The 17,619-nt window shown below is 39.3% G+C and overlaps 1 protein-coding gene across 8 annotated transcripts in view; it reads right to left on the bottom strand.

Annotated features, from left to right (window-relative positions):
- Positions 1-2,474: 2,474 nt before the first annotated feature.
- Positions 2,475-17,619, bottom strand: part of LOC118409570 (laminin subunit alpha-like) — a 70,611-nt gene continuing 55,466 nt past the window's right edge. For 6 of the 8 annotated variants that reach the window (XM_035810679.1, XM_035810685.1, XM_035810681.1 and 3 more), the window contains 21 exons: positions 16,595-16,747; positions 15,987-16,123; positions 15,298-15,457; positions 14,679-14,818; positions 13,875-14,034; positions 13,429-13,545; positions 12,414-12,562; positions 11,898-12,027; positions 11,412-11,558; positions 10,797-10,942; positions 10,259-10,441; positions 9,038-9,076; positions 7,646-7,663; positions 7,019-7,338; positions 6,713-6,851; positions 5,918-6,263; positions 5,537-5,693; positions 4,921-5,051; positions 4,359-4,452; positions 4,016-4,144; positions 2,475-3,748 (listed from right to left, as the gene is read on the bottom strand). In XM_035810679.1, coding sequence (XP_035666572.1) covers positions 3,603-3,748; positions 4,016-4,144; positions 4,359-4,452; positions 4,921-5,051; positions 5,537-5,693; positions 5,918-6,263; positions 6,713-6,851; positions 7,019-7,338; positions 7,646-7,663; positions 9,038-9,076; positions 10,259-10,441; positions 10,797-10,942; positions 11,412-11,558; positions 11,898-12,027; positions 12,414-12,562; positions 13,429-13,545; positions 13,875-14,034; positions 14,679-14,818; positions 15,298-15,457; positions 15,987-16,123; positions 16,595-16,747 — 3,141 coding nt within the window. In that variant the 3' untranslated portion in view covers positions 2,475-3,602. The remainder of the gene's footprint in view (positions 3,749-4,015; positions 4,145-4,358; positions 4,453-4,920; positions 5,052-5,536; positions 5,694-5,917; positions 6,264-6,712; positions 6,852-7,018; positions 7,339-7,645; positions 7,664-9,037; positions 9,077-10,258; positions 10,442-10,796; positions 10,943-11,411; positions 11,559-11,897; positions 12,028-12,413; positions 12,563-13,428; positions 13,546-13,874; positions 14,035-14,678; positions 14,819-15,297; positions 15,458-15,986; positions 16,124-16,594; positions 16,748-17,619) is intronic. The other 2 variants (XM_035810682.1, XM_035810684.1) reach the window with 2 other exon arrangements.

Below are 17,619 nucleotides of genomic sequence, written 5' to 3'. Positions count from 1 at the left end.
TAGTGTTGTGACTGGAACTGCAGATTTTGTGTATCCACTGCACCAGTGTAAAGGCGACAGACGATATTCCTGCCCTCGTGTGGGTATGCCACTGGGGTGGGAAATGGATTGCAATGCTTACTTCAGGGAAGCATTCTGATTGGTCAGGAAGGGACGAATCGATCTGATTGGTCAGTCTGCAGCATTTGTTAAACTTTCCTAGTAGACTAGGAAATGACCCCAGTGCCATGTATTGAGACTACTTTTAGTGCCATGCACTTAATGGGACGGAGGGCTACATTAGTTGTTTCCGTTCCCTATTTTGTACTGTGTACAACTTTTGCATGTGAGTGGAAGGTAGTGGAAAGGATATTTCTGTATTCGAGACAAGAGTGACTGTGAATATGAATGTTTCTATGATGAATCTAAAGTGTTAAAATTTGTCCAGCATTTTGCCCAGCAACTGTGCTCCTGAACAAAGATTTTCTGTATATTGGACTGATTGTGTGATGCGTTCTGTGATGATGAAGTGCTATCTGTGCACTCTTTGGGTGCTAAACCCTGTATAGAATTATCTATTTCACCCTCTCAGAGTCAGGGCTGATTAGAATTAGGCTTTGTGATCAGCACATTATACTGTGAGGGTTAAAAGAATTTTTGTGTTTTGGGGATTATACATTTTGTTCAGAAAACATTCCATCCCCTAGAGTAATGAAAGCTACACTTGCCTATTCTACAGAAAGCATCTAGCTTATATGAAATGTTAGTATTGTACTTACTTGTTATAATTATATATGTTCTTTGAGAGAATTACTCTGTAAAAAAGGAAGGTAGTATACAAAGGTCAAAATATGTTATACTGTAGTGAGTGCATAGAGAATAATAGCTGTTATATGCTTAGTACTTTCTATAATTATTTATCTATGGCTGATTTCTCTTTGTAATTCTGTTCCTTCTGAGTACTGGATGGTATAACACAAACAGTTAAAGTGTAGTTCTGCAGGTAGTGTTGCAATCTTCATATCCAACCAGGATTTTCAAAGCTCCAGCCTGTCCCACATTTTAAGTTACCAGTAGAAAAGGAAACAAACAGAACATGTACAGATGATCTTAGTTAGTTAGTTAGTTGATTAGTATTAACTGGACGATGAACCTGCAGAATTCTTGTTGTGGAAGTGCTTCTCTAATGCCTGAGTTTGATTCATGTTGAATTTGGACATGTTGTTCACTTTATGTTCATGTTGAATTCCATTTTTGTACTTAATGTTGGTTCACTTCATGACTGCAGTCATTGTTTCTTAGTGGTAGCTAGTGTGGGTTCACTGGTACATGTAGGCAGTGTGTTACACTGTGGAAAACATCTTCTCACTTCCGTATGACCAGATACAAGTTTGCATATGTAAATGACAGGTCCTGAGGAAGGACAGGGCATGTTTCCATGCAACAATTGCCCATAGTCAATTAGAACATTGAAAAAAGTCTTTTATCACATCAAGCATTGCTGGAGTTCTTCCATTCTCAGTGGAAATGACCTAACACAAACCAAAGTCTCGATGAGCTGTCCTACTGCCACAACCCACACGTTATAGGATGTACCCATGTGTATTAGACAATTCTGGCTCATTCTGTGAGTTCTGTGTGAATGTGGCGCTGTTATATTACTGGCTTTGTACATTGTGCTGAAATCTATATTTTTGTATATTGTATATGAAACTTAAATCGATAAAAAAACTGAAGCCTTCTCGTCAGGTTGGTTTTTAACTCGAGAATTGCTTGAAATTTAACGATATGGATGACAGGACTTTTCGGTTGAGGAAAGTTGATAATGTAATGTAAGTTTTGCTGGAACATGTACAATACAATGATACATGCCCTGAGCTTGTAGGCTAAGTAACCATAACCCTTCACTCCCCCCCTACGTTTTTGTACTGTCTGAACTGAAAGCCAAAATCATATGATTTCCTGCTGGTTCCATTGTTGTGATGTGTCCTCATGTTCTCTTGTTCCAGACGTAACGATTACGTATTCCTTCCAGCCAGTGTTACTTGATCGTCAAAGTTATTGAAAATAAAACATTGAAAGTCAATGTATTTCCAGGAAACACTGTGTTTGTTATTCTTGACTCTGTATAACTACAATTTGTTTTTGGCGTGTCTTTATGTTTGCGGTGATGTGTGTCTGTAGTTATGTTAATACACTAGAGTGACAGGAAGTGAGTGGGAAGACAGTGTTACTGCAAATGTCAGACTTGCTGGAGTAAAAGTACATGTATGACGAGTTCAGAGGTGGCAGAACTAAACCTCTATCAGAAATGACAGGAATGTATTTGGTCTGTTCTTGCAGTTCCATGACTTTGTTTAGCATAAAGTTGAAAGTATTATTCTGTGATCAATACTATCTGTGTCTTGTTTACAGAAAAAACACTTCCATTTGCAGGATGACAAGATACAATATACATCAAAATTACATACTGAAACATGAGAAAACAAAGACAGTTATGGCTGAAGAGATTTTATTTCCGATAAATATGATACACACTTCCTCTTTGAGCAACAACAGATTTTGTCATTGTTGTCATACTCAACCCAAGGCATGATTGCACATGTCACTTTAGACTACATTGATGATGATTGATCATGAGCTGTTACAATGTTAGTAATACCATAATTTGTTAGTCAAACACATCCGGAGACACCCACCCAGTTCAATTAGCTTTTCTATTGCTCTACTTGCCAGTTACACACAACAGTTGAATCTAGTTAGTACTATGTAAAATATTGCACAATACTACAGGACCAAAAGGCATAGATACACAATCTTTAAAACAATATCTTCAACAAATTTTACATCCCATATATAAACCTGTTTGATTCTTGAATAGATACATGTAGGCCATTGCCAAGTACACTGTGATTACTGTTTAAAAACATGAGAATGTGTGATAAAAAGTGGTCGCTAGGCATGGAAAAGGTTGAGTACTGGATGTAAAAAGCAAAAGGTAGAACTTGGCCAACAAGAAAACTTCAGAAATTTCCTCGTGCTTGCCACTAATGTTACCAGTTGATTTGAAAGTGAACTGGCAACTAACAGCCGAGGGTACAATGTTATATATTTCAGCTAGCCCGAGTAATTTATGTTCCATACAGTAGGGTCAATTATGCAAGTTACATCCAAAATTTGGGTATTCTGGAATGTGACATGAAAGTCTCACTGGCAACTAAGGAGCAACTCTTCTACATCTTTCAGCTTTATCTAATACACTACATGTACATGTATGAAGCGAGCAGTGCAGCAAAGTTTTCCAAGAAAATGTTTCAAACTTAAAACTATTTCATTATTTTGCACTACAAGTGTACGTCACATATTCCTAGCATCAAATATTTTATGCAAAAAGATACTTGAAATTCCTATATTTCCAGACCTTCCCTTTAAATCTCTGAGACTTATCAGATTTTCCTTAATTAAGTACATGTGTCTGAACTCTGAACCCTAATTGTGAGCCTAGTAGAAGACAGAATTCAAAGTTTATGCATGCAGCAGTAATGTTATTGCCTTACATTGCATTTTGTAGGTGGATTTCAGCATCAACTACATATACATGCAAATCCATTTTTGAGGGGTTCTTAATTGGTTGGGCAAGTATCGATGATGACTCCTCCAGAGAACCGTGCAGCTTTGCGGAAGTCCTGGCCGATGTCGTTGACTTTTACGTTGCGCATGCAGCCGACATACGTCTCCTTGACTATCAGTTCATGTGCCTTCATGTCATCTGGAAGAGGAAGAGGATTTTGTCAGAATTGCATGGAAGGCAAATGTTTTACTCCAAATGCCCAGTGGCTTTGCTGTTGAATTCTGAAGAAGTTTAACTCAATGTATTTGTAAATTCTATTAGCTGATACCATTGCTTACAACTGAAGATTTCATTAACCAAGGAAGATTTTATTCACCAACATATATAGCTCAGTATGACAAGGAGCACACCAAGGCTAACACGACAGGCCATACAGCTTCATATATTGCAGCTTACTGTCCATACCTGGCACACCACCCAAATAGAGTGGATCATTTGTGTCGGTGCTGCTGTCACTGCTGTCACCAGTACGGGCAGGCGGGAACACATCTTTCTCATCAACCTTCATCATCAGCACGTTCTTGGCTTTAGTCACTGTTGGGAAAATGTAGGCAACAGAAGGTATGTTTATTCTGTTCTTTCACTTAATCATCGTCAAACTGAAATGGCAAAAGAGACACACTGCAACACATTGCTCAGGGGCCTGTTGTCCCTTGTACAGTTTTGATACCCATAAAAAGGTTCATCTGATAGAATTTAGCCAACGATGATAACTATAACCGTGAAAGCCTTTAGAAATGGTACTTACCTTCAATCTTGTGCCATTGTCCATCACACAACTCGTGTCTTTCATTGGGCTGAATAACGAAGACACCCCCGCCATTCTGGACATGAGCCATCACCTGATGTAGGCAACAAACCAGCATTACACTAAGGATTTGCTTTGAATCTTTGAACTTAAAAAGTGGTTACATTTGTGCAATGTGGTTTTCAAGAATTTAGTCAACTGAGGGATGGAAGTTTGGGCCATGGAAGGAGACACAGTTTGTATATTATCTTGTACAACTGATAGTACGTATCATGCAAAAAAAAAGATATAATGCTGCAAAATATGTTTCATGACATTGTAGAATGACCATACTTGGGCATGCATTTCTGTCAGTCAAGCAACATTTAGAACATAAAAGTTGGAAACTAGAAAACTTCCAGAAAACTACATTTAAACATTTATACTTGGTCTATAACAGTCTTTCCTTTTACTATGTCTCCACAAAGTGCTTTTTTTATGTCAGAATATAAGTAATATATGTACATGCACATGTACACTTGTATGTCTTTAGAAGACAGCCATGATCTACTAGGTGACTTACAGTTCCATTGATGAGCTGTATGAGGAAGAAGTCTCCCCGCTGGCTCATAACGGCCATCAGCACACCTGACGTGGTTCTGGGCCGGACCTCCATAGTCACCTCTATATCCATCCCCACCTGGAACTCCTCATCTACACATGGAAACCAAGGAGCACAATAAGGGTCAGTAAACGAGTTTCTTAGTCAAAAGACTTTTCTTAGATTTATGTCATACCTGACGTGATAACATTCGGTATGGTGTTCTAGGCATGTCCAATAAGCTACCATTATGGAATAATTCAAACACACTTTGTGTAGCTGTATGGGCTGCTGTCGAAAATCCGAATACCAGATTTTGACGTTAACATTGACGTTGACATTCTTCATGTTAGGACACATAAGCCTCTGTCCCTGAAAAGCCCCCCCCCCCCTCCTTCAGGGACCAGACATCAAGCGATCGGACTCTTGGGCTGGTACCTCAGATAATATAGAAAACAAATGTTTCAGTTAAAAATCATATTCTCTATACGGATGTCCATTTCCTGGCGTGCTTTCCAATTGATATGATTGATCAGAATCATTATATTTGAAAAAAATAGTTCTACTAACTAGTGTAGCATAATGGTACAGCACTCACCTACAACAAGGAACCCTCCATCAGCAGTAAAGAAAGTCCCCACCTCCCCACTCTGGTAACACACCCCCACGCTGTAGGAGCGGGTAGGCGTGCCCCACGGCTGGTCGTTCATGCGCAGGTCTCGGATACAACCATCGAAGCTACGCTTGGCAGCATCCTGAACAGGGAACACCGTACCGTTAGGATCACGTGGATTATCAACATTCATTTTCCTCAATAATGGATTTAGTACAGTTAAAGCCAATGTTATGCTATACTGCTATCTTCTATCTGGGACACTTTTTAAACAAAGTTCCAAGCATGATTTAATGTTAAGCATTGTAACTAAACTGTACACATGATTAGATGGTACACGTGAGTAAGTCAGTTTATGACACTCACCGGGAGCTTCTTTGCCATATCCATCGATGGCAAACCTCCCACATAGTACGGCTCTGCTGCGTCAATGAAAGTAGAGTTTCCTGGCGACTGTCCCTCCTTCAGCAGCAGTCCGTCCACGGTAAGTGTACCCCGCTGCAGGGCGCGGGAGAACACCACTCTGTGCCACTGCCCGTCGTTAAACTTGGTGCGACTCTTGAGCTTGAGCTTGCCTGTGCCACAGTTGAACATGTAGATGAGGTTGCCATTGGTGAGGAAGAGTGTGACAAAGTTGGCCTCCAGATCATCAGCCATGAAGAAGAGAAGACCACTCTTGTCAAAAGTCTTGAACTCCAAGGAGAACTTGTACCTGTGGAAATGAAATTGATAGATCCAATCAGACCAACACTTGAAGCTGGATTCAACAGAAATATCCCACTGGATATTGTTGATCAAAATGCAGCCCAAAAACGTTGTAAGATTTAGTCAAATGGTTAGAGTTGTTAACTTAGAATCTAAAAGTTCTGAATTAGAATCCCTAGCTGGCCCCAGTGTGTTGTAAAGGCACTTTGTACTTTTATATCCTCACTCAACTTAGGTAAGGTGAAAGTGAGAAGATAGCTCCGTTCTATGGGATGTGACGTAAAGCCGAGGTCAACTTTTCGAGCAGAACCACACCTTGAGCACATTGAAAAACACCTGAAGCTAAGGTGGTTAATCAGTTTTGCCAAACGAACAAACAATAAAGCCTCACAGTGCTGCACTTGTGTCCAAGTTAAACATTGCCTTTCTTCTTCCCTAATAATGTACCTAACCTACCTGATCCTAAATGATGCAGGCAGCTGGTTATATTCCATCCTGCTCGCTGAGGTCACACCGAACTGGAAGGCGTCAGAAGCGTCGCCCAGTTCAGGCCGCAGCTTGAGTGCACAGGACGGCTCAGGGACCAGCTTTGGACCTGTTGGAGAGAGATTTATTGAATCATCAGTCAGTCTTTTTCATTCATATTTAAGTGACCAGATACTGTTAACTTTCCTTAGGTTTGCAAGTAAAAGATTTACGTTCCTTATGATGGTGTTGTGAAATTCTACCAAGCTTCACTTTGAACTTATCAAAGCTGCTAACCTCTAGTGACAGGTTTTACTGTGGGTCTTTTCTCAGGCTGCCTTGTAGATGAAGTTTTCTCTGGTTGGCGTGAAGATGGCGTGACAGCAGTAGTTGTCTTTTGTTCAGGAGCAGCAGTGGTAGTTTTTACCACAGTAGATGAGGGGACAGGTGCAGGTACCGTTGTCTTCACCGGCTTATCTGTGTCTGTGTCAATGATGGCAGATGGCCGCGGGCGTGCGGTGGGCATCGGTGGCTCTTCCACGAAACATCCAGCAAGGGACACTTCATACAGCTCCAAGGCATTGGAGTAGTCTTCAATGTCAGTCACAATGCCTTCCCTAGAAGGATAGTAGGACATTATTTATGATTTGACAAACTTGACTATTATTGATATTTTCTCTGAGTAGTCAATGAATGATTAATCTATTTTCAGACATGGCAGACATTTCACATTCATTAGTGTTGCAGATATGGCATTGCATGACAAGAACCCTTCACCTTTAACACCCTGAGAAAGGAAACATGCATCACTCTGTCTCAAAGGCTGGGGTCTTCAACTTACTGGTGGAAGAGAAGGAGTTAAGACCCACAGCCTTTGGAACACAGGGGGAACAACACAAACAAGCAGAACCAGCCAAACATTACCGTATAAACATTGAAGTCCTTGTAGTAAACAGATAAGAGAAAAAAGCAGGTAAAGTGTTAGCCTTCATAGAGAATTGTCTGTTCATGAGAATACACGGCATATGCAATACACTTACATCACACCACACAAAATGCTTTTGACATCAAAAGACAGTATTGACAAGAAAATATGTGATCTTAAATGTATGTAATATAACAAAGCATGGTACGTAGATGAAGACTGCTCCCTTTAGTAGGGTTTATAAGACAACAGGTCACCCCTATATACTGTAGTTGTGTAATGTGGAATAAGAAGTGAACATTCATGCACGTGTCCATGCATGGTGAGTGTCAGCAGGCACGAGTCATGCATGTGTGTTAGTCCTTACATATGACTTAACAACTTATGCAGCCAAGATGACCACAAAATAAGCCAAGCTGAGCTGAAAAACAGACATCAGTAAAGTGATTGTAAAATTCTTGAACTGAGTTTTAACTAGAATCCACCCTTTTTTAAAGATGCCTACTAAGAAGGCATCCAACAATATTTTCTGGAAATGTTAAAAGGCCCATTTTAAGGCCTTCACCTTACAGCATGCTTTGATGTACATGTTCTTACTGCTGCCTAACATGGGTACTTAGCAAGCTGAAGGTTAACAGACATCATGCAGGGATACAGTATGTTCACATACTGTTCAAAGTCATTCAGGGTGAATTCTAGTTTGACATAAGTCATGCCAACTGAAGTAAGATGTACACAGTAGAGACAGATAAGCAGGATACATACAATACATGTTCATCACTCAGACAACAGGAAGATCTTTGCCACTTGGCACAAGCAAACTCAAAGTCGAATGTCAAATTCATCTGGAAGATCCGTTTGTTGATGGAATGGTATGATGCGTGATCAGCAATACAACTGTTTAAGTGGGATCCCAATTGTTGTTACACAGACTTTAACACAGTTTGAAAATTCGCCAATAATCAACAACAATTCACTTTGCAGTAAAACATTTTGCAACAAAGGCTAAATGATTGTCTTTGAAAAATAAGACAAACTCTGAGCAAGGACGTTTTATCAGGTCTTATATAATATAAATGCTCTTGCTCTGAGTCAATTTGCTTTCTCCAGGTGGCAAGATCTTAAATTGTAATTGTGTAACAAGTAAAGAAAAGACACAGTGACAAAAATTCCAAGCCAATTTCAAGCCAACAACACATTGACAGTTGTTAATAATGGATTAAAGAAGGTTAAAATGTAGATAGACTGAAGTATCTTCAAGCTGTAATAGTGTGATGTGATAATGTGAAGAATTAATGAGGTAGTGAGAAATTAGAATGTTAGTGAGCCAAGCCCAACCACCTGTTGTTGGTTACAGGTTACATGTTACACTGGTCTAAACTAAGGCTTACTTTTCCTCAGGCTGGAGTGCTGAGAGATATGAGCTGGGTCTGTCCGGCAGGGAAAGAGAAAACAAAAACATAAACATAAACATAAAAGGACAAAACCAACCTTCCCGACCAACTGCTCTCTTTCTCTTTAACTGGTCATAGCTAAAATCAGGCTGACGAAAAGACTATCCTTGAGGTTTTGCAGAAAGTTCACTAGTACTGTGATGAATATAGACCAAAGAGCCGATTAGCTGTACAATGTTGCTTGAGATGACATGTAGTTGTCTACATGTTTATAAACTTGGTCACAGATGTCTATCCCTTTAATTTTCTTTGCATTCAATTTATCCAATCAAAACCTGTTGCAGCTAGCTTGGTATTAGATATTTAGCAGAGCAGTTTAATGGGAACATTGGCAATATATTAGAACTTAGTACCTACTCAACCTTAACTGTTGTTTTCCAAAGTTATGTTAACATGGTCATATATACTTACAATGTAGTTTATCTGTTAAGTAATGAAATTCAGCATATTAAGATTCTTGATTAAGTCGTGAAAGTTTTTAGGACATAGTTTGACTACTTGAATAAATAATACAGTCTGATTATTATGTCTGCTACAAATGAATTACTTGTAAGTATGTAGGTACATGTACAAAGATGTCATCCGTCAGTCTGTGAACTATGGTACGAGGATCTTTCAATAAAAGCATAAATCTACTACACAAAAATTAGGCAGCAAGTCACAGGAGAGGTCTCATTGCAAGAAGTATTCTGGAGAAATTGTTTGGTAACATTCTCTCTGGTTTGCGTCCTTTTGTCCACTAAACTTGGCCTATAATCTCAGACAAAACAAAAATTCAGTCATTCAGTCATCTCCTTCACTGGTGGGTCAAACATCCAGTTGATAGTAAAGTACAATAAAGGAGTTTTCCTGAAAGATAACACACATTCAAAATAACACATTTGCCAGTTCCAAAGAAACTTTATGATTTCATTCCACTTCTTTCTGCTTCAAATGTTTGATCACATACAATGTGCACAGGGAAACAACATTTGATACAATTTTTACATGTACCAAACATAACATGTATTTTCATATTGTTTAAGGTGGACAACAATATCCCATTATTGAATCAAAGTTTTTGTTTACGTCTAGTCACAGCAAAGTTTATGCTGTAACATGACTCTGATAGTGACACTACAAGTATAACATGGCCATCTGAGTGCCCTATCACCCTACCTGTTGAGTGCCACGTCACTGATGCATCCCTCGAACCCTTCCGTGGAGGCGGCCACCCCTGTCCTGATGCGGGTGGTGATGGGCACGCCGCCAAAGTAGATGGGTCTGGGAGTCAGCAGCTGTCTGAAGCTGGTGTCCACACGCTTCTCATTACGGTCTTCGTTATCCACAATCAATGTGAGCCTACAGAGGAGACATTTGAAATAAATGTACCTATTTCACCAGAAATACAGATTGTACATCATGTGCATTCTCTTCTTTGAAAGTTCTACAATTCCTTTTACTAGCAAACATCTTCATCAATAGGACAGTCACACTCTATGCTTATTCGTCTATTTTCTTGAGAAGACTAAGGCACAAATAGACTTGCAACATTCAGTTAACTTTCAAGTTAACATGAACATTGCAAGTCTATTTGTGCCTTGGTATCAAAATGACTTTGACATATACTAACTTGTAACAGTGTATGTCGAATATATGCAAGCAATAAGTCTTTAAATTAGAGTAATTAGCCAGAACAATGAAAAGCCTGACATACTTGACACCATCTTTCCTGATCCAGACATTGTGATCACGGCTGTCGTTGTATTTATTCTCCCTGCTGGGGACCTCCACATAGCCGCCCTGGGTTTTCACACCCATGACCACACCCCCATCCTTCAGGGAGATGGACAAGGCCTGGCTCTGTACAGGAAATACAAGTCAGTACTGTAAATTTTTCTGGTGGTTTTATTTTTGTGGTGACCTCTTTGCAAATTCTTGACAGTGTGCACATGAATTTCCAAAGTATTTCACTGTAACTATACTTACTGAAATTGTTTCGAGTGTGAACTTAAAACACTGCAAAAATCTCCCCCTCCTACAGGGAAATTAAGACCCCACAAAAATCAATGCAGTTACTGTATATAGGCCATTCTGTAAGGCGATGCCCTGAATCATGATTTCTACTACATGTGCAAATGACAATGGACAGTCACCCATTTATCAAGAGATTCTTAAATCGTGAACCTAGGACCTGCGTTTTGCAAAGTTTGACATAGAATGAAAATACACAACCCGGATAGTAAGTGAGTGAGTGATTTTAAGGTAAAATATTACAGAAAATGAATCGGTGCACCTTGTAAAGAACACACAAAGTACAGTTGGATCTAACCTGAGCTTCGTTAGCTGTGAACATGATGAGCCCATCAGGCTTGACTGTGCGGAATGTCAGGATCATCTCGATGTTCCGGTACTCCTCATCAGTGAACATGGGCATGGACAGGTAAGACTCCTCACGGAACGATGCCACTCTGGTCACCTGGATGATAACAGAACTTGTAAGGTACCTGACTGTCTTAGCCTAACCTAATATGGTTTTATCAGCCCTTCTGCTGGCCAGGCCCCTAGGCTAGGAGATTGGAAACATGTCATTCCTGTTAAATTATGTACAATGTACATGTATCTATGCTAATATGGACCAGAAAATCTATAGATTTATATTGAATCTTATCAACATCAGGTACATGTAGTTAGAAACATACTTTGTTAGTTTTCCATTAATGATGGAGGGGCAAAGTATCTGTTCCAGTCCCCTTCAAGATTAATATTGACATTGCCTGCCTTAAGTCTTAAGACTTTGTAGATATGTGAAACTTACAGTTGCCGGGCAGCCAGCTGTGATGCCCTTCTGTAGTGCGTAGCGACCAAAGAGGTTCTGAATGCGACGAGTTATAGAGAAGTCCTGGATGCAGCCCTTAAATCCTTCACTTATCACCTTGCCTTGGACCCTACAGACAGGAGGTGGGAAATACAGCAATATTTTCATTTCTGTTCAAATGTTTCCAAAATTGACAGAACTGTATCAAGATGGATTTCAGGAGGGAATGTACCATCATTTTTAGGTCAATAACAAAACTATCATTCACCTATTACACGTATGTACAAAAAATTGGTTGATGGACTTCACTCTACCAAAGTCAATGCCTTTTTCCAACCATTTTTAGACAAGCATCAAGTTGCATCCAATACCGCTACTGTTACTGTAGTGCATTTGAACACAAACAAATGACCTCATACAATTTTCAAAAATATTCTTTTCAAATGTATGCACAAGTATGTCTTTATATATGATGTCTTTATATGCTTTGAAAAACATAATCTTCATGTGACATACATATCGGGCAGATCCCCACTGTAGCCTCCGATGAACATCCTGGTCCCCAGGTAGGGCTGGGCTCCACTGCCGGGTACAGTACCTTCAGCCACCAGCACAGCCTGCACCTTCAGCTGGGCCATGTTGTAGTTATCAAACCTCACTGTCACCTGGGGGGACACACAGAACAGTCAGTACGGACAGCCGTGTTGTATGTGTGAAAACTGATGGCAGCGTGCTTTGCACAGTGATGTTTGCAGGAAACAAATTCCGCTTGGTCAGGTCAAATTGAAAGACTGAGTGGCTTTGAAATCATGACTATCTGCATTTGAGAATTCAGCTTACGTTTTAAGATTTGACAATCATTCCACAGTTTCCACAGGATATTGACTTAAACATTCTCATATGTAGCTCACTTGAACAATAGTATAAGAATGGGTTTGCTCCATGACAGCATTGCCAAAATATGCCTCATCTATCTTAAACAATGGGTTTTAAAATCACAGATATCAGAGTGAGATGTAAAAAAGACATGGTGGAGTAGAGTGAAGGCAATGGATGGAAATGTGTGTTTTACAGTAAATCGTTAAATGTAGTGACCTATAGTATAGACCTGATGCCCCTATCTGGTTTTGCTTAATGTCTGTTAGCAGAAGACAGAACATTTGAGAGGAAGTAGAAGATGTACATACCCTGACCCAGGACTGTGGAGAAGGGCACATGAGAGATGGGTGAATGTGAGAATGTGAGAATGAAGATGAGAGGAATGACAGCAGAAAGACAGTTACAGTAAGCACTTAGTATATAGCAGTCCATACAAAATGACTGAGGAGATGGAAAAACAGTTCAAAGAGAGTGTACGAGTGGTTGGTGCAGCATAGTATATCAATGTGATAGACAGATGTAAAAGTGTGAAGATCCAAAATGAAGGAACAGACTATATCACATGAGTAACACTATTGAACTATGTATTACCAATGTCTAGTCCAGCATGTGTAAATTGTTGGTATGAAAACCTGTTTGTAAAGGATGATACCTTGTGTTGGTTGCCATTGTTGTACTTGGTCTTAGACTGAAGAATAAGGTTGCCATCTCCAAAATCTGCTTGCATCACAATGTATCCATTCTTGATCTCAATGGAGACATACGCGGTCTGAAAAATTGGGCATTCGATTAATTACCAGCTACATACGTGGTTTGAAGAAACACGACAAATTTAAAGATAGTAATTTCATCATCGATGTGTGTTGTTCAAAATGAAGATATAAAAATGTACTAAGAGATATGAAAAAAACATTTCATCCTTTCGTTTGCCTTGTATTTCTGGCACAACAAAAGTGCTCTTTTAATACTGCATGGAGAATGTCTTCTTTTTTTTCAACATGTTGTTCTTAAATTGTTTACAGTCATTTTACTGATCAACATGTATATGTACACCAGGAAACTTTAAATGACAACCCATCTGCAAACAGAGTAACTTACAGGACCACTGGCAAAGAACAGCAGGGCATTGTCAGCAACAGTCTTGAACTTGAAGTCCACCCATGACTTGGACTGTTCCAGCAGAATCTTCTTGGGAATGTTGACAAAGCCCTCCCCATCAAAGTAGAAGGAGTTGTACGTCTTCTCAGTCAGGACATCCCTGGAGAAATCATTGGGGAGACATGAGATGAGAATGAGAATTGGGATGAGAAATTAGTATTGTTGATAAGAATGATGCACTGTGTTTTGTATATATCGACAGACATTTTCTGGCTTTGAATTTCTTTATAGTACAGTGTATTATGTTGCTCACGTAACACTCTTGTTGTGGAGGTGCTGAGTGATATAATAGCATCCTTAATTAATCTAAAAGTTCACAAGATTTGTATCAAACCACACTCAGTCAGTATATTTGTGCAGACTTTCATATTTTTCATACTCTTGTTTGGTCTAAGTTGGTCAATTTAAGCTCACTCCCAACTTAATATACTAACGTTATAACATAATTCCACAAAACAATCATGATTAGATTCAGCAAAGTTTTCTAGACAGACTTCCTGCTCCAGAAAGAATAGTTTCTTGACTATCTGTTGACATGGAATACCAAGTTTTTTTGCATACAACCAGAGAGTTATTATAATAACTTAGCAGACATTTTTGTGACTATCTGTTACATTCCTTGGGGCACTACTGATTTTTCTACTTCACTCTGAAACCTCATTTAGGTGCTAATTCTCTGGTTGTGTACAATGAACTGTTATCCTGTGGTGAGCTAACCTGATGGAACTGTTCACAGCTGCTCACCTGTTTTTACATGGTTTATCATCCCCTTCAGTGTCCACATTCTCAGCAGACAGGAAGTTCCACAGTCCCACAGGTTCAGAGTCGAAGCTCACACTCTCCACACAGCCGTCCATGTGTCTGTTCTTTATGATTGATGGAGACTGGACAGAAAACATTGACAGTCATCATAAACTGAGCACATACAACAATAACTTATATCTTGATAAGAGAATGTGCTGTCCAACATGTGCCTCAGTCTAAGGAATACTTCTACCAGCTTTTTCTACAATAACTCAATGACATGGTGTTTTTCTATATTCTTTTTTTTATCATCCTCAATTGAGGTGAAGCATGATGCTTTTTTTCATGTAGCTTGCTATGTAACATAGCTTTGCTATTTTTAACCAAGTACAACAGGTCAACCCTACTCTTCTCAATAAGTGTGTGGTTCTTTTGTGTAGAGGTTTGACTCTTGACTCTTGCCCTCATACATGAACACAAGGCCACCGGCTTTTACAGCTCCATCCACAAGGACAAATGCGATGCCTCACAACATGTCTGAGCTGTGTATGATAATGTACAAATCAATGTTAACAACTATGAAAATGCAACGTGAAATTGACTGGCAAAAGAGAATAACCTTGAATCCATCAGGCATGCCTCCTATGTAGAAGACAGACTGAGGGGAGAGGTCCAACACTGTGTACTCTCCTGTCGCCTCCCCGACCACCAGCTCATCTTCTCTGTAAGAAGTCTGTGGGTTGATGTACTCCAGGTATATCTCACTCTCCCGGCCAACTCTGCAGACACAAAATGGACCAAGGATATGCAAAGGGTAAGAAGAAAGGGTGACTTTGTTGTTACCTCTTTATTACATTGTCTGGTGCATGCTGGTACATACATTGTAACTTTAGAGTATATGATATACCCATTACACAGAATAACATTACTTATTACACATTTAGATATAGCAAGAGTTTATGATATTTCCTATCTTCGTTTGTTCTAGTACTCTAGACTAGGTTCAACTTGGTAACTGTTACCATTGTTAATTTCCATCTACATAAATTTGCTCATTCTTGCTGGGAAATAAGATTTGGTAGAATGGGAAAGGAGGTTTCCACTTTTCTTACAATAGGTTTGCTTCGGCTTTAAAACAATTCTTTGGTATCATGGTCAAAGAATAAAAATGCATACTTTTGAACAGGTTACTATATACATAAAACCACCAAGAATGTTTTAAGATTTACAGTTCTGTGTTACATCTAGTTTATAAACTAGCCCTAAATCTAAACACAAATGGTTGGGATAAAGTTAATGAGTCCTCACCTCCTGATGTTGATCTTGGTCCACTGGTTGGTGTTGATGGCAGTGGTAGTGCTGACCATCCCATCATCCCCTCCCAAGTTGAAGTAGAAGTACAGTTGACCTTTCACAGTCTCCAGCGCTATGAAGTCCTTATTGGGCTACATTAGAAATGACATTGTACTGACCATATGGTATCTTCAGTCAAATTAGGATAACATTCCTTTTATCTATAACATATCATCACATACTGATTCTCACAAATTAATACATTTTATTAATCACTCTCAGTACAAAGTGTGCACAACTTTAGTGCCGTATCTGTACCTGTAAAGTTAGTATAACCGCCATTCCATGTAACATTCCATCTTTGCAGGCACATGGCATGGCAGCAGCTGGTTATAATACACTGAACGACCTGTCATGCCTACCCTTTGCATATAACTGAAGTGTTGTTTAAAGCTAACTAGTGATGAGCCCCCTTCTGTGCTTTGTGGCAATGACTTTCACTCCATGCTAATGAAAGGGAAAAATTATCATTTCTTTTCTGAGCTGGTCCTTTTTTGTGTGGCTTTCACTGCAGATTTGTTTTCATCATCTGCAAAATAAGCAGATGAAGAAGATACTCATACCTGTTCCTTGTTGCCCATGTAGAAGATGAAGTTGTCTTCAGCCTCTGTCTTCACAAACAAGGTCAAGTCCAGGAATGTGGAGGCTGTCTTGATCTCTGCTGGAGGCTTCAGCAGTACTGATGACTTACGGTTGAACTTCATAGGAACCATGATCTGAAGGGTAAGATCAGGACTATGTCAATCAGCATTGTTTTCAATAGGAAGACAATACAACTAAAGCTGACATGAATAACATGCTAGATAATTGGTAATATAACATTAGATGTGCAATGCATATGTTTATCCACTTTCTTTATCATGACTCAATAATATTACCAATAACAGTTCTTAAGAATTTCCAGTAACACATTTCCTTGTCCATGGTGCTGAAGGTCTGGTGATGACAAAGACGTCAATGGAAACAAGTCAACTGGCGGTTAGCTGGACTTGGTAAGTGAGGCACCACATCTCATCCTTAGTTTTAAGACAGAGGGGTATAACATAGCACCAGTTTGGAGTAAAACAACACAATACATTTAAAGCTAACATGAGTACTTCTGTTGTACATAATTGGCAATAGAGAAGTTAATAAATGATGAAATATATCTTTAAGGACATGTGTTTGCCACTGGTAGTTTAGTTGAATTTCATTGCCATTTCTATCATCATGGCTCTATTTTGCTGATAAAACAATTCAGCTGTTCTGCAGCAAGCAATATCACATCTTCCCCTGTCCATGGTGCTGAAAATCTGGTGATGACAAACAAGTCAACGGAAACAAGTCAACTGACTCTTAACTGAGCTTGGTAATTGCTGTACCACCTGTCAGCTTTCTTTTGAGACAATGGGGTATAACATAGCTACAAACAAAGATAAGATTTTAATTTCTGACAGGCATCACAGTCATACTAGATGTGACTCATCTCTGACATCATTTACCGGATGTCATAGTTCAGGGCCTTACTTAATAACTACATTTTTACCTGTACTCCCAAACCCTCCTGTAAAAATTAATAGGAAAGCAAGATTAGTTAGACTATCTAGGA

Source organism: Branchiostoma floridae, chromosome 2, assembly GCF_000003815.2.
Source record: "Branchiostoma floridae strain S238N-H82 chromosome 2, Bfl_VNyyK, whole genome shotgun sequence".
NCBI classification, from domain to species: domain Eukaryota; kingdom Metazoa; phylum Chordata; class Leptocardii; order Amphioxiformes; family Branchiostomatidae; genus Branchiostoma; species Branchiostoma floridae.
The sequence above is the reverse complement of the archived record's forward strand: the minus strand, read 5'-3'. Positions and strand labels throughout refer to the sequence as shown.